The sequence below is a fragment of the Tursiops truncatus genome, chromosome 6 (genome assembly GCF_011762595.2).
Source record: "Tursiops truncatus isolate mTurTru1 chromosome 6, mTurTru1.mat.Y, whole genome shotgun sequence".
NCBI lineage: Eukaryota > Metazoa > Chordata > Mammalia > Artiodactyla > Delphinidae > Tursiops > Tursiops truncatus.
Window position 1 is genome coordinate 115,311,587 of NC_047039.1, and position 21,228 is coordinate 115,332,814.

At 51.5% G+C, this 21,228-nt stretch overlaps 1 protein-coding gene across 10 annotated transcripts in view; it reads left to right on the forward strand.

Annotated features, from left to right (window-relative positions):
- EHMT1 (euchromatic histone lysine methyltransferase 1) overlaps nt 1-21,228 on the forward strand; it is a 146,218-nt gene that overhangs the window by 101,202 nt on the left and 23,788 nt on the right. For 9 of the 10 annotated variants that reach the window (XM_033859211.2, XM_073806872.1, XM_073806871.1 and 6 more), the window contains 7 exons: nt 5,276-5,419; nt 6,194-6,420; nt 7,918-8,091; nt 9,220-9,302; nt 10,410-10,516; nt 15,208-15,330; nt 20,981-21,082. In XM_033859211.2, the coding sequence (XP_033715102.2) occupies nt 5,276-5,419; nt 6,194-6,420; nt 7,918-8,091; nt 9,220-9,302; nt 10,410-10,516; nt 15,208-15,330; nt 20,981-21,082 (960 nt within the window). Of the gene's footprint in view, nt 1-5,275; nt 5,420-6,193; nt 6,421-7,917; nt 8,092-9,219; nt 9,303-10,409; nt 10,517-15,207; nt 15,331-18,623; nt 18,725-20,980; nt 21,083-21,228 lie in introns of those variants that run through there. The other variant, XM_073806874.1, reaches the window with a different exon arrangement.

The following is a 21,228-nucleotide window of genomic DNA, read 5'->3' on the forward strand; positions in this document are numbered from 1 at the left end:
TGAGATTGTCACTGCATTCCGGCCGGCCTTGGCAGGGGCACTGTGAGGTCGAGTTCCTGCCCTCGGTCCATCGTCCGGTGAGAGGTTGCGGAGTGGCGGCTCCACAGTTCTCTTGTTCCTCCTGCAGTGACTCTCCGGTGTCTCTGGAACAGAACTTCCTCACCTTCTGGGGCTGTTTGTGCCCCTGAAACACGCTTCATCCTGCGTTCGCAGCACAACTAGTGACTTCGTGGTCTCTTTTGCAGCTCTTCCGAGTAATGAGTTGGTGCCTTGACGCCTTCCGGTGCCCCTCCCACCCGATCCCCAAAGTTCATCTTAGGAACTCACAGTCTTTTCTCTTTTCAGTCTGTTACATATAAATTTTTTGTTGTAAAATGAAATATAAATCCAGAAAACAATACAAGACAAATGTTCGGCCTAATGAGTCTGTCTAGGGTGGGCCCTCTGGTAACCATTTCCCAGGGTCAGGAAATGGGATTGTCCACAAATAGCTACCACCCGGCTTCTGTTTTCTAAATGGTTTCACCAGCCATACAGGTGTCCCTAGACACTGTTGCCCACTTGTCCTTTCTCTTCCTTTCCCTTTATGTGTGGAGCAGCCGGGCCATTTGACCCCGTGGTCTGAGCAGTGGCTCCCGTGCTCACGGGGCCTCCAGCGCCCCTGTCTGCAGTTTATACAGAAGTGGACCCGGCTCAGCTGAGGGGAGTTTAGTCCAAGATAAAGGCTCGTGATATCTGGTTGCCTCTCTTTTTCTGCCGTGGGCAGCTGTTGAGTCTTCACGCCTGTGTTTATTAATTCATCAGAGGTTCCAAAACGGTGATGTTGTGTCGCCTACTGCTCATTTATTAGCTGGATGGTTTCATGAAGAGCCTTGTCAGCTCGTCTGCTCTTTTGTTAGCCAGCAGAACATCTCAGAGGAAGGACCGCACTGGTGCTTGAGCCTTCCTCTTTATTTCCCAGTCGTTCAGGTAATGAATTTGTTCTCTGTCATCTTCTGAGGTTGGCCAGTTCTTACTTTTAAAATATCATTATGAACTCATGTGTTTAAACAGATTTGACGGGTTCTAATCGTTGTTGTTGTTGTTATTATTATTATTATTGAAGCTTCACCCCCCTCCACCCCTTGGCCTGCAGGACCCTCTTCATATTGGACTCTTTTAGGGGATATGCATGGTCAAAAGTATTTTTATAACAATACTGAAAAGTTCAGTGCCTTTTCACTTACTCTTTCACAGGGTGTACAGTGGCATTTTGTACGTTTGCAAGACCTGTATAACTCAGGGAATGAGTGATTTTCATGGTGTTACAAAATCATTCACAGTGCAAGACACGTGGATGGATTTTAGTGTAACGGTACTAAACTTGTGGACAGTGGATTGAGATTTTTACATTGCAGCAAATCTTTTGAGAAACTACCCCTTGTAGAGTTCTGCTGTGGTGTCAGAGAAGAACGTCCACCTTTGCCTGCTCTGAATACAGAAGCAGGTATGAGGTTCATCTGTCTTATTAAACCAGATATTAAAGAGTTTTGTGAACAATATAAAACAATGACATTTCTCATTAACTTTTTTAAAAGTAATTTTTTAATTAAAATACGTTCTTTACGTGATAGGTTTATTGCTATTTTTAAATAAATTAATATTTAAAAATTTTCTCTCTTAATTTCTAACACGATAAATGTTAATAGACGTACCCCATTTGGACACAAGCTCTTTGGGACCTTTGGTGATTTTTAGGAGTATAAAAGAGCACTGAACCCGGAGATTTTGAGAACCATTGTTGTCGATCTTCTCTTTTCTTCATTTCTCTTGTCCCTGTCCTGCTTACTTTCAGCTCAGCTTTGTCCTGGTGTCCTCGTGCCCCGAACTAGAAGGGGGTCCAGGCGCGTTGGGTTTCAGGGTTCCTGGCGGCTGGCCCGCAATGGCCCCAGGTCTTAGGCAGCCCCAGACTTGCTGGGATTGGGCAGGGTTTCTCCCAGGTTGCCTGCTCTTCTCAGCCCCAGGGAGGACCTTTTGGTATCTTGGTTCCCCCCTGTCCTTGGGTCCACGAGACACCGCTTCGCTGTGTCCCTCTTCCCCCATCCTCTCCCCTCCTCCTGCCCGGGCACCAGCGTCTAGCAGGCCCACCCTTACCCATTTGCATCCTGTGGCCTTTGGTTTTGGTTTAAATATCGTCTCTGGGTTTTGGTTTTGCTGTCTAGTTGCTCTGTTTTTCTGTGGGATTCCAGGAAATTCTTAAGCTGCTGCTACGTTCCCCAAAATATTTTTCTCTTTCGCTGCTCAGGTTGCCTTGGCCTTAGCTGGCAGCGGCCCCTCAGAGCTAATAGCTCCTTCGTTCTGTGTCTCCTTCCCATCAGCTTTATTGAGGCATAATTCACACACTTGAGGTCACCTTTCTGCTTGTGTGTCTCTCAGTCACATGAGTGACATGAGTGACTCAGATCACACGAGTGACACGTGTGACAGGTGCACACAATCGTGCGACCAACACGCTCCTCTGATTTCTGTGCGAGGGAGGGGTGTCGACTCTTCAGCTCGGGCTGGTTTTACATGACTCCTGTCGTCTTGGGGGGGGTCCACTGTGTCCTTGGGGATTCGGGATGTCTGGTGCTGACACAGGACACCCCCCCCGCCCCGCCGCTGCCAGACCTGTGCTGCCTGTATGTTTGGAGATCTCTTTAGACAGCGTGTCCTGCACAGGGCCCGATAGTCTCTGTCTTCCCAGTGGTTTGCTTGGATCATCCCCATTGCACTTATCAAGGTAGTTGGGTTAGTCTGACATCTTAATAGTGCTAAGAATTATGCCATCTGTTCTTCCTTTTTCTTCATTTTCTGCCTCTTGGATTGAGTCCCCCCCCCCGCTGCGCTGGGTCTTTGTTGTGGCATGTGGGATCTTTTGTTGCGGCGTGGGCCGGCGCTCTCTAGTTGGGGCTCACAGGCTCCAGAGCGCGTGGGCTTAGTTGCCCCGAGGCATGTGGGATCTTAGTTCCCCAGACAGGGATACAGGGATCAAACTCGTGTTCCCTGCATTGGCAGGCAGATTCTTAAGCACTGGACCACCGGGGAAGTCCCAGGTTGAAATTTTTTATGATTCCAATTTATTCCACTGTTGGCTTTATTTTTTATGTATTTTCCTCACGTTTTCAGCAGTTGCTTTGGAGTTTGTAACATACATCCTTAGTTTATCACGGTCTTGCTTGAATTGATATCGTACCACTTAACATGTAAGACTCTTACATGCGTGGGCCCAAATCCTGTCTCCCATCTTTTGTCATATGTTTGAGTTTCATATATGCTATTATTTTTGTACATACTCATCTTTTAGACTGAGTAACCGTAATCATCTCTTGTTTCCCTTTATTTAAACTGCATCCAGAGCGTTCTTCCTCTGTTCCGATCTGATTTCTCTCTGATACCACAGTCCCTGTGCCTGAGGACCCTTCCCCCCATAGTACAAGTCTGCTCATAATGAATTCTCTTTTGTTTGTTTGAAAAAGTCCTTGTTTTGCTTCCAGTTTTGAGAGACACTTTGATGGGTACAGAATTCTGGGCACTTCGGGACGTCGGTCGGTGTTGCCGTCCGAAGGTCCCGAGGAGCGGCCGCGGCCTTTGTTGCTGTAGTCCTCCGCGCCGACCTCTGAGGCTGAGGTGTGGGGTTGTGCTGCTCTCTCTTGGTGTTTGTCCTTTTTAGGTTTCTCTGAGCTTCTTGGACTTGTACCCGGTGTCTCTGTTTTCCTAGAAAATCAGTTCCTGCCCAGTGTCTTTATTTTTTCTCTTTCCGAAACCAGCCACTCGACGCGGGCTCGTGGGATGTCGTCTTACAGCTGATGGAGGCTCCGCACTTGCGTTCTCTTCCCATTTTGGGGTCCGACGGTTTCTGTTGAACTTCCTCCTCGCTGAGTGTACTTGAGCCAGTCAGAGGCCTCCACCTGTGTCTCCTGATGGCCTCGCGGGTCCTGGTGGTGGTAGGGGGCGTCCTGGTGGCTGTTTGTTGCCCCCCACCCGCTGCTGGAGATCCTGAATGTCCACGACGTGGGTGGGTCTCAGGGTCCCTCCCCCCAAGCAACCCTTGGCCCCTTTTACTTTTCGTCCTGGGATTTTCTCCATGTTCTCAAATACCTGCTTTCTACCCTCTTTTCCTGACCTCTCCTTTGAGGTGTTGTCTGAGGGTTCTTACTGTGGGAAGGGTGCCCCCCCCCGGCCCCCGCACCGCGGTCTGCATCTGTCTGTCCCTCCCTCCGTCGATCGAGGGAGGCTCTTTGCTGTTTTCGTGGAAGCGTCCACAGCTGGGCCAGGGGTTTCCTCTCCTGAGCAACCTTTCCTTTTTCCCAGAGTTAGTAATTGCCTCGTTTCTCATTGTTTCCTTTGTGCCTGTTACCGATTCCACCCCAAACTGATGGACTTGCTCACTTTGTAGGGTTTTCGGACACATCGGTCCCTCTCAGTCGGGGGCACGTTGCCTCAGCAGCTCCTTGAGGGAGGTTCCTGGGGGGGAAGGTCTGGGCCGATCCTCTCCTGTCGCCACAGCTTCACGGGCGCAGTTTCCTCTCACGTCCTGGTCACGTTGCCGTCTGCTTCGGGCTGTCCGTGTCTCAGGAGCCCCGGCCCCCGCTCTGGGTCCTCTCTGCAGAGCCTCCAGCCTTCTCACCTCTTCTCCATTTTCCACATTTTTGACTTTTTGCTTTACTTTAGAAAATTCCCTCCGTCTCCCAGCGCTTCCATGGAAATTTCACTTCTCCCTCCTATTTCTGGTGCTGAGAGCTTGATTTTGTGCCCTCCCTCGTGGCCTCCTGTTCCAGCCTCAGAGCCGCCTGGGCCTCTTTCCTGGGGGCATTGGCCCCATCTGCCCCCCCGATCTCTGGGCTCCATGGAGTCTCTGAGAACGGGCTCCCTTGAGGAACAGGCGAGGAGGAAGCTGGGGCTGGGGGTGCATCACCCGCACCAGCTGCCAGGAGGCCAGGGTCCTTGTTGGAAGGCGCCAGGGCGACAGCGGGCGCAGGTGGGCCGCCCGAGTGCTGGTGGGTCCTGTGGATTCTCTGTGCTCCCCGCTACTGGTCGTGCTTCCTGGCATGTGTCCTGTTCCCTTTGATGCCCCAGCCCCTAGCCCAGGCTGTTCTCCTCATGTGGCCACCGTGACCCCCTGGTCCGTGAACCGGCGGCACAGCCCTTCATCACGTTGTGGAGGACCCGGCCGCCTTCCTGCTTTGATTTCCTGACATCCCCCTCCCCCGCCCTGTGACATGGCAGCAGCTGACTCGGTCTCGTCTGATTGCAGCTGGGCAGGTGCACGAACAGCGTGGTCAAGCATGAGCTGATGCGCCCGTCCAGCAAGGCGCCGCTCCTGGTGCTGTGTGAAGACCACCGGGGCCGGATGGTGAAGCACCAGTGCTGTCCCGGCTGCGGCTACTTCTGCACCGCCGTGAGTGCCCGGCCCCCTCTGTCCTGCCCTTGGCCTCTGGGGGCACCTGGGCCCCCGGCTCCCTTCCTGCCGCTCACGTGTCTACCTAGGCAGGGCCGCCTGGCCCTCCACTGCGTCCTGCTCGCCAGTGCCTCCGGGACCTTCTCCATCAGTGACTTCATCCACAGATGCTCATGTGGCTCACATGGCCCTCACTTGGTCTCCGTGTGGCCCTTTGTGCTCCTGGGCCCAGAGCCTCTCCCCCAGGGGCTTCTCCAGACGTCACGCCTGTGTGCCCTCGCCATCCTCATCATGCTTTTCTGCTTCTGCTGAAAAGGGGTTCCCAGGGAGAGCGCTGCTCCTCGGCCCAGAGCCCTGGCCTGAGGCCGGGTCGCCCGGAGGGCATGGTGTCAGGCGCTCTTTGCCAAGGGCTGTTGGCGGCACCTCCCTCCTCGGGCTTTTGCTTCTGGGAGTGTCTTCCCGGGTGTGTCTTCCGTGGGTCCGTCTTTGGACTTAGATGCGGCACGTCCCCTGGTCAGAGCAGCTGGAGAGTGAGCCTCGGCCTCCTCGGGGCGCGGGGATGGGGATTTTCTCTCCTTCAAATAGCACGTGTGTGGACGTGCCTTGGGAGGGGCCCCGTGGACGCAGGGCATCATTTCTTCTCACCCGGAGAGGGGCTGGGAGCCCCCCGGGCTCTGGCTTACTGCCCCCACACAGAGCTCAGTTCTGGGCTTTGCTTGCTCCTCTGCGTATTAGCCCCAATTAAAAGAAGATTTCTGGCCTCCCTGTTTTTAGGGTAATTTTATGGAATGTCAGCCCGAGAGCAGCATCTCTCACCGTTTCCACAAAGCCTGCGCCTCTCGAGTCGATAACGCCAGTTACTGTCCCCACTGTGGGGAGGAGACCTCCAAGGCCAGAGAGGTGACCATCGCAAAAGCAGACACGACCTCCACCGTGACGCTGGCCCCTGGGCAGGAGAAGGGCTCCACAGTGGAGGGCAGGGCCGACACCACCACAGGCAGGTACGGCGTCCCCTGAGCCCTCAGAGTTCACCTGACGATGCCCGTCTTTAATTGTTGCTCATGTCTTCCGACTTGCCAGACGTCTCCCAGCTGGTTCACACTCGCTGTGATTTCTGACACGTGAGGCTGTGAGGCATGCTGACTTCCGTTTGCTCGCTGCCACTGTGCACATGTCTCTTCTGCACTCAGTGTAGTTTTGTACATTTCTTTGCCTGATTTTGAACCAGTATCACACCATCCTAATTGATGTGGTATCACAGTATTTTCGGTCGAAGCACAGTACTCCCATAGGTAGCTGTTAGTATACACCTGAAACATCGGTCCCTGTGTGTACTTGTCCCTACCCACGTGTACCTGTGCGTGCCTGTCCCTACACATCTGTACCTGTGCGTGCCTGTCCCTACCCATCTGTACCTGTGTGTACCTGTCCCTAAACATCTGTACCTGTGTGTAGTGTATGATATGAAACATTAGTGTCAGCTGCTGTAGTCTGCTCTTACTGCGTCATGTTTTGGAGGCCCTAGCTGAACACAGAAGAAACAGTCTTTAAAAGAGAAGGGTTGATATTGGAAACATAATTTTCTTCTCAGAAGTATTCAGTAGAAATAGCTGAAGAACTCATAAAGCTAAATGGAGTCAGTCAGCCAGAGGATCAGGTAAGAAAAGGTGTCAGAAGCCTCGTCCGCACTAGTGTGTCCAGCTAGAAGCCAGGGTTATGGAGAGAGAGCCTTTCAAAACAGCAACAAAACCCGTAACCTACCTAGGAAAAAGCAAGCGATACTACACTGATAAAAAAGGAAACTATAAAACTTCACTGAAGGTCATTTAAGAGACTCGAATTGTAGACATTCAAAACTGAATATTGGAATGGTATCGACTCCTTCATATTATTCTGTATTAATCGTATTAATCTATAAATTTAATGATTTATTTTTTTTTGCGGTACGTGGGCCTCTCGCTGTTGTGGCCTCTCCCGTTGCGGAGCACAGGCTCCGGACGCGCAGGCTCAGTGGCCATGGCTCACGGGCCCAGCCGCTCCGCGGCATGTGGGATCCTCCCGGACTGGGACACAAACCCGTGTCCCCTGCATCGGCAGGTGGACTCTGAACCACTGTGCCACCAGGGAAGCCCTAAATTTAATGATTTTTGAGTCAAAATTCCAAGGTGTCCCTTGCGTTGGGAGGGCAGTGGACTTTAGATTCAACCTGAAGTTCATTCGCTAAAGCATATTTGAACATTGGGCAAAAAGTCCTGGGAAAGCCGCCCTCACTTCTGAATGCCATTTTTCTCTGGGATTTGATTCTGAGTCTGGGCTCTTCCCTCCAGGGGCTGAGCAGACAGATGGTCAGTGAACCTGAGACCATTTTCACTCTCAGAAGAGCAGTGCCGTTGGAGGGTCCGAGTGAATCATGTTTTGTGTGTTCATTGGTTTCCACACGAAGGGAGAGTTCCACGTCTCTAAAACTCAGAATTCCACTTATTTCTTCCTCCCCGAAGCACTGCTGGACCCCCGCTCTCAGAGGATGACAAGCCGCAGAGCACAGCCCCCCAGGTGCCCGAGGCCTTCGACCCCATGGGGCCGGCCGGGCTGGGGAAGCCAGCGCCCGGCCTCTCCCAGGGACCTGGGAAGGAAACCCTGGAGAGCGCGCTCATCGCCCTGGACTCGGAGAAGTAAGGCCTGGCGCTCCCTTCCTGCAGACTCCTCCCCTCCGTGTCCTCCTGCATGAGTCAGCCGCCGGCACTTCCGCACGCGTCCTTGTCCCCCTGCGGCGTCTGGTGCTGGCCAGGGCCACACGTCCCCGCTGTCTGCGCCCCCAGGGCCACGGCATTCCCAGGAGGTCGCTGAGGCCTTCCTTAGGTCTCCTGTTAGCATTGGTCATCAGGACCGTGCACCTTCTCTTCCGTTACTTTGGGAAACGATTGCAGGTTATCGTCCGTTCCACTAAGAGCAAAGTGATCCTCTGAAGGCATAGTGAGGACAGTCCTGGGAGGCTCTGGCACATGTTTCCCTGGACACGTTGACCGTGGCTCTGACCTCAGGATGTTAGGGCCAGTGTCACTCTGTGGCTCCTCGTCTCTGAAAGGAGAGTTTGGAGCAGGTGGCCCGTCGGTTGTCCCTGCGGCTCCCATTACTGCAGCCCACCTGTGGCTCTGCAGGAGGGCCCGGTGCACCGACCCATGACCCCACAGGTGTCCACTGGTCATGGGGTTCCACGATCAGGGCTCTGGCCAGGCCGCGCGGCTCCCTCCCTCAGAGCTTCACCTTCCTGTCTTGCTTCTCGGGAAGTCGTAGTGTTGGGACACGTTCCTGAGTCCCCACAGCTTTTTCTCTGTCCGCCTCCAGCCTGGTCTCTAGCCCTGGTCTTATGGTGACTGTCCAGTCCCCTGCCCTACTCACCGGGTCCAGACTCTGTACTGTGAAGTGGGTGGGTGTAGCTGGGTGTGACATGCTGCCTCCACCACCTCGGGGGTCCCTTGACCTCATGCTATAGAGAAGAAGCAGCTCGCTCTGTGCCCTGCACAGAATGCAGAACCTCAGGAACCATTCTCGTGCTGTGGGTGAAGGAGATGCTCACTAATTTTGGTTATTTTTACTGTGAGATGCCTGGTGGGTGTGGCATCCTTGACCTTGAGGCTGGGCAGGTGGGCCCAACCCAGGCCTTCCCAGCCTGCAGGTGCCGCGCGCACGCACGTGTGCCTGCATGCGTGCGTGTGTGTGTGTGTGTGTGTGTGTGTGTGTGTGTGTGTGTGCGCGCGCGTGTAGCCTGTGCTCACTGCTGTCTTGTGCTTTCTCCGCAGACCCAAGAAGCTCCGCTTCCACCCGAAGCAGCTGTACTTCTCGGCCCGGCAAGGGGAGCTGCAGAAGGTGCTGCTCATGCTGGGTAGGTGGCCATATCTGTCAGCGTCTCTCGGTGACTGTCCACCGTGTCCCGCTCTGTCCGGTTTCTCTGGTTGGTGCACACGGGCTCCCCTGGTGTTCAGCCCGTCCACAGTGTTCATGCTCAGTCACGGCAGTGGAAGTATTCTCCAGGAATTCCTCGTTTTTTTTTTTTTTGTACGGGTCTTACTTGTGGCACGTGGGATCTTTGTTGCATGTGGGCTCTTAGTTGCGGCATGCGGGATTTAGTTCCCTGACCAGGCATTGAACCTGGGGCCCTTGCACTGGGAGTGCAGAGTCTTAACCACTGAACCACCAAGGAAGTCCCAGGAATTCCCCATTTTTAAACAGGAATTAAGTATGTGATTATTAGGTTAAGAAGAGATGTCGACTCCATGAAAGCAGAGTTAGCCAGCTGGGCTGTTGTGCCGTGTGGATGGAGTTGGCGCCCTCGTGTGCAGGGTGCAGCCCACCTGGCACTTGTGTTTTCAGTGTGTATCTGCCTTTATGGGTTTTTAACACCTGAAAATGTACTGGTCGGGTCCTTCCCAGCTCCGTCTCCTGCGGAGCAAGGGACAGCGCTTTGATTCTGAGCTCAGAGCGTAGGCTTGATTTCTCTGGCTTGAAAAGGCTGATTAAGAATCGTTTAACTTGACAGTAAGTCAAGAAAGAAGCTTAACAATTTGCTCTGAAAAAAAAAAAGGTTTTATTTTATGTTGACTGAAATGGCGATTTTAATCATTTTCCTCGTGGACCTTGTGCGATGCTGAGTTCGCCTTGCCGGTCCGTGGTTGGCCTTGTAGCCCGTCTCCATTCCAGACTGGGAGCTGTGCTCAGCAACCGCCTTCCCTTTGGGCCTGTCCTGGGGGTCCTGCTCCCTGTGGAGCATCCATCCTGGGGCCCCGCCACCCTCACGCTCGGGCCCAGGCCTGGGGACGGGAGAGACGGGGGAACCCAGAGTTAGATGAGGGTGTCTAGGAGGAGCGCAGGTGCTGGGGGTATCTGACCACAGGCCTGCCTGTCGGTTCCACCTGGAGCTTGCCAGCCCTTGCGCCATCCCGGGCTCTGGGGGCTGCACCTGCGGTAACCGGCACCTCCTGTTGGTTTGCAGTTGACGGGATCGACCCCAACTTCAAGATGGAGCACCAGAGCAAGCGCTCGCCCCTGCATGCTGCGGCGGAGGCCGGCCATGTGGACATCTGTCACATGCTGATTCAGGTCAGATGCGGTCTTCTTGGGGCCACCAAAGCAAGACAGCCTGGCCTGGGTCCCGAGAGCCGGGCTGCCCAGTAGTGCCAGAGGCTCCCAGGCCCACCCGCCCTGGCTCTGCCCAGTGCCCTCAGCCCCTCCGCTGCCTCTCCTGCCAGTTACGCCGCCTCTGGAGATGACGCACTGCCATTCGGTGTTTGACTTGTTTTAGTTCGTTTGGGTTTTTAGTGTCACCGACTTCTGGCGTGGGAGGGTTTAGCCCAGGCACGCGCACATGCCTCCTCCTACCCCCCGCCCTGCACTGAGAGCTTGCGTTCCGTGGTCATGTAAATGTGTCCTGGACACCCCCCCCCCCGCCCCCCAATCCACCCCGAGCAGGCAGACTGGCCCTGTGTCATCTGGGAAGCACATCGTCCACTCTTGGTGCTGCTGCTCTCTGGGACATCCCTCCCCTGGCCCGTGTTGGGGCCCCTGTTTCCTGGAGGCCACCCTTAAGCCACATGTTTATCTCTGGAGCCTTCAGGAAATTTCCTTTCACCCACGGGTCTGGAGTTTCCCCACAGCCCCGGTTCAGGTCTGGGAGATTTTCTGTCTGGGCTCCAGGTCCCTCCGCAAGCGCCTACGTTTACCTGCTGCAGCTTCTGGACTCACGCTCCGTCCCGCTTTTCTGGGCGGCGCTCTCGGCGTGACCCTCGGCTCCTCTCGGGGTCTCGTCTGTGCTGCCACGTTTTTCTGTAGCCTCTGGGTCTTCCTACAGTGTTTGGAAGCTTTATACTGGTCTGTTCATTCTGGTCTTTCTTATTTCAGGTTTCCCTCAAATGCCTGGTGGATCCTGTTTGTTTGTAAAGGAAAGGACTGAAATGCCGGTGGTGGGCTCTTGGCTGGGGCCCGTCAGCTGGAGGTTTTCGTGTCGGGTGGGCTTCGGGATGGCTCTGTGTCTGGAGAGGACCGTCCTGTGGGCATCTCTGTTGGGGCCCTGGACGGACACCCCCCTCCCCCAGGTCTCTTGTCTAGTCACAGCTGCTCTGTGTCACTGTCGGCCTGGAGTGTCTGCTTCATCCTCTTCTCACCTGTGCTGTGTGCACAGACTAAGATGTGCTTGTATGAAGTGTGGAGGCTGCTTTTGCATTGGTGTTGTACGGTGGGGTTACCTGTTGGTTTAGATTTCTAACACCCGAGACCCATTTGTCAGAACCCTCCCAAGTTTGGCTCACGCCAGAGGCTCCGTTTGGACAGATCTCTTTAAGTAGCATGTAGCCAGCTTCTAAAAAGCTCTGTCTGACAGCCTTGGTATTTTAATAGGAATCTTCAATCTACTTATGCTTACTGTAACTTTTGACATTTAAAATTTATTTCTGATTTCTTATATTGTAGATTTGATTCTCAACCTCTTAAAACAAATATTTCTTTTTTTTTTCCCTCTCCTTTGCTGCCTTCTTTTGGATTGACTTTTGTTTTGTCTCATTTCCTTTCTCTTTATTTGCTTGGAAGTTATAGTCTTTGCTTTCTTGCCTCCAGAGGTCACTCTGTGATTCTAACAAGTGGCTGTTACTTGCTCAGTCTTGAGACAGAGGGGGGAGGGGGAGGGGGAGGAGGAGAGGGAAGAAGAGGAGGGGCAGAGGGGGAGGGGGAACAATTGATGGTCTTCTGACATGATTCTTCCTTTGGAAAAGGTAGTTTCACACTCCTTTGAAAGAATCTATTCCCCCCACACCCCAACTTTTTTTTTTTTTTTTTTAACATAAAAACGTGTGTGAGCTACATACAGAAAAATCATTGAAACGTAAACGTCTTGGTTAATGAGTGGTTCTAAAGGGACATGGCCTGATCTGCTTGCCCCCCAGAAGCACCATGTGTCCCTCCCCCGTGGCAGCTCTCCTAGCCTGTGTTGTGACGATCAGGTGTGTGTGTTTCTGCGCGCTCACAGCCCCACAGAGGTCCTCAACCCCATGGCTCAGCTCTGTCCACTTGTAAACCTCACACAGTGTGAATTCTTTGTCTGCCTCTTTCATTCAAAGAGCAAAAGCCTAAGAGTCATTCACTGAACTGCTGCCCCGTTTCCTGCTTCTCCCCACTGGCCGTGAGAGTGGAAGACTGTCCGGGGCAAAGAACACAGGAGCTCTGTGTTCTGTTTTGCAGCCTCTTGTGAGTTGTAAGCTGTTGCAGAATAAAACATGTATTTTGGAAAAAACCAACGTTTTATACATCAGCGATCTTTATGACTCTGTACTGTCTGCCCGGAGCCTGGAGGCGTGACCGCCTGACATCACTTCAGATTAGATTGTCAGCCTGGTGGTTAATTTGGTGGCCCAGGCTGCAGACTCCCCGACTTGGGGACTGTGCTCTTGTGTCCTTTTCTCCCCAGAACCCATCCGACGTGGGACGGATTTCCTTTGCTTTGCCCCGAATCCGAGGGTGAGGCGCAGCTTTGGTGGGTGCCCACCTCACGTGCCCCCAGAGGGGCTCTGGCCCTTGGTCCCAGGCAGCAGGCACCCTCGCTCACGCTTGGGGTCAGTGGAGGAGCACCTGTGAGGAGTGGTTTGGGTATTTCCCGGTCTGTTTAATTTTCATGCCGAGGTCTCGCTGGAAACAGCTCCATCCAGGCAACTGCGGCACGGTGGCCCTGCCACAGGTGGACACTTAATGTAAATAACAACATTAAACGAAACCCCAGCAGGACGCATTCTGGGGCGCTCGGGTGCATGTCCGGTGTGCGGGGGCACGAGGTCAGGGGCAGCTGTGCTGGTCGCCGCCACTGACACCCTCCGGTACCCTTGGCCAGCCCCAACCTTTGGCCGGCACCAGGCACGCCCGTGGTCAGAGTGACCTGCCGCGCGGCTCTCCGGGCCCGGGCCTGGGTGTGTCCCCACTTGTGGTCACTGCTTTGGCTTCTCCTACCTGGGTCTCCATCTGCTCGCCGGCTCTGTCGCCATCCTGTCCCTCCGTGTTAGTGTTTGCTTGCATCTGGGGTCCATCTCGCCTGCTTTGCTTTTGCCTGCTCTGCAGGCCGTGAGCCCAGGAGGCATCTACTAATAGGAAAAGGTGCGTTTTCTAGCAGTCATGGGCCCAGAGGGGAGGGACAGAGCGACAACCGCTGCCCTGCCCCCTGGGAGCCCAGGATGTGCCGTGGGCTGTGCTCGCCCCGCACCTCCCGGGCCCTCTGTTCCCTCTGGGTGGAGGCCCTCCTTCCACCTCCCTCCGTGTCTCAGATCTCTCCGCGTGGTCTCCTGACCACCCCTGCCTCTTCCTGGTGACGATCACTAGCCTTTGGGCTGACTTCCCAGGTGTGGTCCTGGGTTGCCCACATGTCCCTGTGCGGGGCCTCCGTGCTGGTGGGTGGGGCCGTCACTGGCCGGCGCAGGTTTCAGACAAGCACACCAAGCAGCCGTCCTCACACTCTACCTGGGTGTCGGGTGGGAGGGCCTGGCCCTCCGAGCCCGACCCTCTGCACCGTGCGGCCCATGGCTCTGCTCTTGGTCATCTGCCCGTCTGGGCCTCTCAGATATGGGCCCTGTCGGGGGCTGCCTGGCCTGTGGGCCCCTCCCTTCCGGGCCGTCCCCCGGGCAGGCTTGCGGCCCGGGCTCTCGCACCCCTGGGTGTTCAGGGTGGTTTGGGGGTGGGGGGGGTCTTGCCAAGTGTGTGCACCCCGTCACAGGCGGCGCCTGGCCTTTCACCGGCAGAGGGCACATCTTGGCCTGTGCAGCCTGGCAGAGCATGGCCGACCCCACGCTGGCCTCGTCAGCGCTACGCAGACCCCCACCCCGCACCTTTATCTCGTGTGGTTTTCCAAGTTTCGTTGTTAAAGTTAGCTGCTGTGGAATCCTGGCTCTGCCTCGCGCTCAGGTTGGGCCATCTGACCTGTGTCCCCCACTCGTCTCCTGCCTGGATGCCCCTGCTCTCTGACGTTAGCTCTGCTCCGTGGGAACAGCCGAGTCTCCTTCACCATCCCTGACCACCTCAGTTCCCCTGGCTTTCCATGTGTACCATTCTAGGTCTATTTTTAAATTTCTTACTAAACTGGGTTACTTTTGTTTTTTAATTGCTAGTAGTAAAAACGATACTATTTTCAGCCTTATAAGTATTAGCTCTTTTAAATCGTTCAGCTGCCAAACACTTGCTTTGCTGTTAGTGGAAAACCCACTTTAAGGTTGGGCGTTTCAGTTTCACACGGACGATTTACCCAAGCATACCTCCTGGCTCGTTGGTTTCCAAGTACACACTCCATTGGAAAATGCATCCTGGGAATGAGTTTTTCTTCAGTTTGTTTTGGCAGGTGTTTAGAACAGCCGGAGACAGAGGTCTCTGAGGCCCCCGAGCTGGGGCCCCACGGTCCCTGCAGGCTGGGCCACCGCCTGCCTCCTGGCCCTGCCTTGCTGAGTCCCCTTCAGCACCCCTTCTTTGTCTGTTCTGGGGTCTAACCTTCTTTCTTATTTCTAAAAGTGCTGTCACTAACGTTACTGTAAGCATTTCTACCCAATGAGCTTAGAAATGAAATGCTCTTCTTGAACTAAAGTTTTGATAGTTACAGAATAACCATGTCTCTGAATTCTGCTTTGGAAGATTCAGGCTTAGTCGATAGAAAGACTTAATGTAGCCCCTGAGATCCCTCTGTTTCCAAGTGCTGAGCCTGGGAAATATTTCCTCGCTGGGTGTGGCTGCGGTGGCAGCTCTCACACCTGAGCTGTCCCTCTTTTCACCAGGCGGGCGCCAACATCGACACCTGCTCAGAGGACCAGAGGACCCCGCTGATGGAGGCGGCAGAAAACAACCACTTAGACGCGGTGAAGTACCTCATCAAGGCCGGGGCCCTCGTGGATCCGAAGGTACTCACTGCTCAGAAGCACACCCCTGTTTCATGTAGAAGCTCCTCGTGAAGAGGAACAGGGCCGGTTCCTTGCTGGAACGTCTTCAGAAATCGGTAGCCACCAAGCATCCACCGGGTTGTCTGGAAGTAGGTAGTTCACCTTACTTGGTTACCGGTTTATTTGTGGAAAATACTAGTGAGCACTGGATCCACTATGCCTGACGATAGTCAAGCATCTGATAGGGAGTTTGTGTGCAGAGGTGTTCAGCTTCCTTCTTTGGATAGGCACATCTTCTCTCTTCTGTCTTCAGTTTGGAGCAGTTAGGCAAGAAAGAAATAGAAGGCATCCAGATTGGAAAGGGGGAAGAAAAATGATCTCTGTTCACAGATGACATGATCTTATATGTAAAAAAATCATAAAGAATCCACACAAAATATTGTTAGTACTAATAAATACATTCAGGAAAGTTGTAAGATACCAAATCAGTACAGAAATGTCAGTTGTATTTCTATACACTTGTGATGAACTATCCGAAAAGGAAATAAACAGTTCCACTTACAATAGCATTGAGAAGAATAAAATACTTAGGAATAAACTTAACGGAGGAAGCGAAAGATTTGTACACTAAAAAATGCTGAAAGAAATTAAAGAAGACACGGATAAATGGAAATTATCTGGTGTTCATGGATTGGAAGAAGACAGTACCTTCCTCCCTCAGTATCTGCGGGGGATTGATTCCAGGACCACTGCAGATAGCAACCCGCCGATGCTCGAGTCCCTTAATGGTACAGTCAGCCCTCCATATCCGTGGGTTCTGCATCCGTGGATACTGAGTGCCGAGTGTATTGTTAAAATGTCATTGCTACCGAGAACGATCTTCAGATTCAGTGCAATCCCTATCAGAATCCCAATGCCTTTTTTTACAGCTTATAGAAAAACCCATCCTAAAATTCATAGGGAACCTTAAGGGACCCTGAACAACCCAAACAATCCTGCAAAAGAACAAAGCTGGAGGCCTCCCACTTCCTGACTTCAAAACTTATGACAGGGGCTTCCCTGGTGGCGCAGTGGTTGAGAGTCCGCCTGCCGTTGCAGGGGACGTGGGTTCGTGCCCTGGTCTGGGAAGATCCCACATGCCGCGGAGCGGCTGGGCCGGGGAGCCATGGCCGCTGAGCCTGCGCGTCCGGAGCCTGTGCTCCACAACGGGAGAGGCCACAACAGTGAGAGGCCCGTGTAGCACAAAACAAAACAAAACAAACTTATGACAGAGCTGCAGTAATCAAAACCATGTGGTACCAGCCTAGAGACAGACATATAGAACAGTGAATAGAGTGCCCAGAAATAAACCCTCGCAGATACGATCAAGTGATTAACGTTAAGGGGGCCCAGAGCATCCAATGGCAGGAGAGGGCGTCTTTTCACAAGTGCTGGGAAAACTGGACTTCCACATGCAGAAGGATGAGGTTACAGTGTATTCAGAAATTATCTCAAAGGGGATCAAAGACCTAAACTTAGAGCTAAAATCGTAAAACTCTTGGAAGAAAACAGGAAAATCTGTATGACATTGGATTTGGCAATCATTTCTTGGGTATGACACCAAAAGCACAGACAATAAAAGGAAAAACTAGGTAACTTAAACTTCATCAAAATTTATAAACTTTTGTCCATCAAAGGACACTCTTCAAGAGAGTGAAGAGGCAACCCACAGAAGGGGAAGATATTCATAAATTCTGTATCTGATAGGGCTTTACTATCCAGAATATATTGACAAGTCCTACCACTCAATAACAAACTCTAGCCCAGCTCAAAAATGGGCAGAGTGTGAGTAGACATTTCTCCAGAGAAGATATTTGAATGGCCAGTTAGCACGTGAAAAGATGTTCAACATCATTAGTCATTAGGGAAATGCAGTCAAAACCATGGTGAGACCCTTAGGACACCTATTATCTAAAAATCAGAAAATAAGTGCTAGCAAAGATGTGGAGAAATTGGAATTCTCATATATTGCTGGTGGAAATGTAACATGATGCAGTTAACCGTGGAAAGCAGTTTGGTGGCTCCTCAAACAGTTAAACGTAGAATTACTGTATGATCCAGCAATTCCAGTCCAGGGTGTGTGCCCAGAGAAACAGGAAGCGCGGACACGGACAGGTATGTACACACCTTGTTCACAACATTGCTTACAGTAACTAAAAGGTGGAAGCAACCCAGTGTCCATTGACGGGCGATGGATAAGCCAGATGTGGTCCATCCATATGATGGAGTGCTATTCAGCCTTACTTCAAAAAGGAGGGAAATTCTGACAAAGGCTGCAACACAGGTGAACTTGAGAACGTTATGCTGAGTGAAAGAAGCCAGACACAGAAGGACGAATATTCTATGATTCCACTTATGTGCGGAACCTGGGACAGGCAGATTTAGAGACTGAAAGTAGATTGGAGGTTACCCGGGGTGAGGGGGGGATACTGTTGCTGAGTGGTGACCGAGCTTCTGCCTGGGCTGATGGACAGGCTTTGAGAATAGAGTGTGGTGATGGTACAGCTCTGTGAAAGCAATTCATGTTGCCACTGAATCACTCTAAAATGGTTAAAAGGGCAAGTTTTATGTCATACACACACACACGCAATAACAGTAAAAATGCTAAATCCCACAGCCCTTCAAATTAATACACATTTTTTCCAACAAAAAAATGATCGTCTGTTCATACTAATTTATCAACTCCTTGTTCCCATCAAATTAACTTCTCACTCGTTTTTCTATGTCATTAAATATTCTATAACATTATTTCAAGTGGCTGTGTTGTATTTCATGATACAGTTTGTGTCATTTTTTTAGATTTGCGGACTGTTTAATATTTATGTTATTTTCAGTTTTTATTGTACAGAATGCTTCAACAGACATTTCATAGCTAAATCTTTGCACGTTTGATTTCTTTAAGACAGATTTCTGGGTGTGTGTGTGGAATTGCTAGATCAAAATATATAATCATTTCTAAGGCTTTTGATCCCTCTCTCTGAATTGCATCCGGGAGTGTCTGAGCACTCGTTTCCCTGTACTCTTACAAGTGCCGATCATTACAGTTAAAAAAAAAATTAACAATTTGATATGCAAAAATGATTATTTTTTTTTTTTTACTATTTTAATTTGCTTCTCTCAAAGTTAACTTTTTTTGTATGTAGTTATTTACATTTGTTGTGAATATTTTTTCAAGCTGGTATTTAGTCCTTTGCTTTTGGTGGTTTTTGAGATCTGGAAACCTTTAGCTTTTCTATGACTATCTATAGATAACTGTTATTAATCCTCTCCGTTAGGATGGGTGGGTGAGTTCTGCCCAGTTCTCGGCCAGGGGACGATTTCCCAGCCTCGTCACAGGAGCCAGCGCCCAAGCAAAGCACCACTGAAGAGGCAAGAGGTCAGTGTTCAGGGCTTTACAGAAGCAGCTGGAGCCTGCAGGACAAGTGATTGGAGGAGGTCTGGAGTAGACAGTTCACCAATGAGCTTGTTAGCAGCACTCTGGGTGCTGTAGAAGAAAGGGTCCTTGAAATCCAAGACCAATCAGAGAAACCATTCTGTCTGAAAAGCAGACTGTAGGACAACATTGAGCTGTCTGATGTGTAATTGGAGTCCCAGAAAGGAGAGAAAACCCAGTGGAAAAAAATTTATTGAAGGAAAAATGGTCATAAATTTCCCAAATTTGGTGAAAAATAACCTACAGATTCAAGAAACTCAGCAGACCCCAAGCTGGATAAATACTAAGGCTGCCACACCTAAATACCTCATGTTAAACTGTCGAAAACCTTAACACAGCCCCAGAAAAGACACACAATACGTGTAAGCGAACGTTCCGAAAATTTGCCAACTTTGCATTTGAAACGACGGAGGCCAGGAGACAATGGAGTGATATTCTTATTGTGCTAAAAGGGAAGAAAAAAACCTCAAAAAAATTGTCAGCCCAGAATGCTACAGCCAGTAAAAGCGTCCTTCAGAAAGCACTTGTGAAATAAAACATTTTCAGGTACACAAAAGCTGATAGGACTCACCAGCAGGTTTACACTAAAGCTTGTGGGAGGAAAATCCCGTTCTTGGGGAATGAAAATACTAGAAATGGTAAATACTTGTTTTCTTTAAGTTTCTTAAAAGACAAAGGCTGCTTAAAGCAAGAAGAATATTGTAAGATGGAATTTACACAAACTTGGAAGTGAGACAGGACAGCGGGAGCACAGGGGGAGCCAGTGGTGGATGTGAGCAGGGTCCTCGGGTTTTAGTTCTTTCCTGGGAGGGAATAAGTACTGACCTAAGTGGATGGGAAAGTTGAAGCTTGTGATCCCTACAGAACATTAAGGCAATAATTTCAAAGAAGTATAGCTTTCAGGAAAACTTTTTAAAAAGCTAGTAGAAGAAGTAAAACGGAATGTTAAAAAATACTCGTGTAACTAAAAAGCAGGAAAAGAGGACTAGAAACAGGTAGGACAAATAGGAAGGTGGTCATCTAACCCTAAAACCGTGTCGTAATTACACCCAGTGTCAGAGGATGAAGCCCTCCAGCCAAGGGCAGACGTTTGTCTGAGCCAGTGAGCAGGCGAGAACCAGCTCTGCTTCCCTGGAGAACACACGCTAACACGCGGACCAGGCTTGAGTGAGCAGGGTCAGGGCACACGTCAGGCACGTGGCAAACAGAAGAATCAAACACAAAAGGCAAAATTACAGAACTTCTGGAGGTTAAGAGGGAAGATTAGCTTTGTGATTCCAGCGTCGGGAAAGATTTCTTCAACAAGACAAAAGTACAAAAATGATTGATAAAGTCAAATGCATTAGAATTCAGAATTTCTGGTCAACAAAAGATGTCACAAGGTACATGACGGGCAGCTACAACCGGGAGAGGGTTTTGCAGCCAGGGGGCATCAGGGCCTCCTACAGATGAAGGAAAGTAACCGGAAGCAATGGGTGAGGAAGGTGACCAGGCAGTTCCCTGGAGAGATGTGTGACCGGGATATGCCGGGAAGGCGCCTGCCTTTCAAGCCCCCAAGACACCCCATTCCCTGGCCGTAGAGCCCCGTGAAGCCCACAGCTGAGCCCACCTGGGGGAGCAGCACATGCGTGTCATTGTTGGGGGGGGTCTCGGTGTTGGGGGACCCCGTGGGCAACTCTTGCACGAGGAATCTGGGAAATGTATTGCAATGTTTGGTGAATATTGGTGAAAAACGAGTCTTCCTCGACCAAATGCACGAACTGGGCTAGTTTTACATCAGTTGACGTAAGCGAGCTAGTGCTGTGTGTTCTCTACAAAGTGAAATCTGCAAACCATAATGCTGAACTAAATGCGAATTGCAGACAGGTATATGGTATGTTATTTATAGACAGTCTAAAAGCATAAAACCGTCACTTGTGGATGCGCACACATGTAGCAAAAGTATCGAGCGGTGTCAGCACAGTAGCCGTTGCATTCAGACTGGCGATCCGGAAGGAGCCTTTTTGTTGAGGTGGTTCAGTTAACGTGGCACCCTTAGTGTCCTTGAGAAGATGGAGCTAAAAACCATCTAGGAGGTGTGCCCGGCGGCCAGCGGACGCAACCTGGAGGTGGTCGCCGCCGTGACAAGTGTCAGGCTGCACGGCGAGCTTGCCCCATCACGCTGTGATTTCTCGGGACCTAAATGCATTTGTGTTGCAGGACGCAGAGGGCTCCACCTGTTTGCACCTGGCTGCCAAGAAAGGTCACTATGATGTGGTTCAGTACCTGCTGTCCAATGGGCAGATGGACGTCAACTGTCAGGTAAACCACCTCCTCCACTCGTGACGGCACCTGACGGGCTGGCCAGAGGTGTGGTCCTCCTTCGTGGTGATCCTGGCCCCTTCCACCCTCCGAGGCACCCCACCCCCCACCCCTGCCAGGTCCTGGAAGGCCTGGCCTCATCCTCC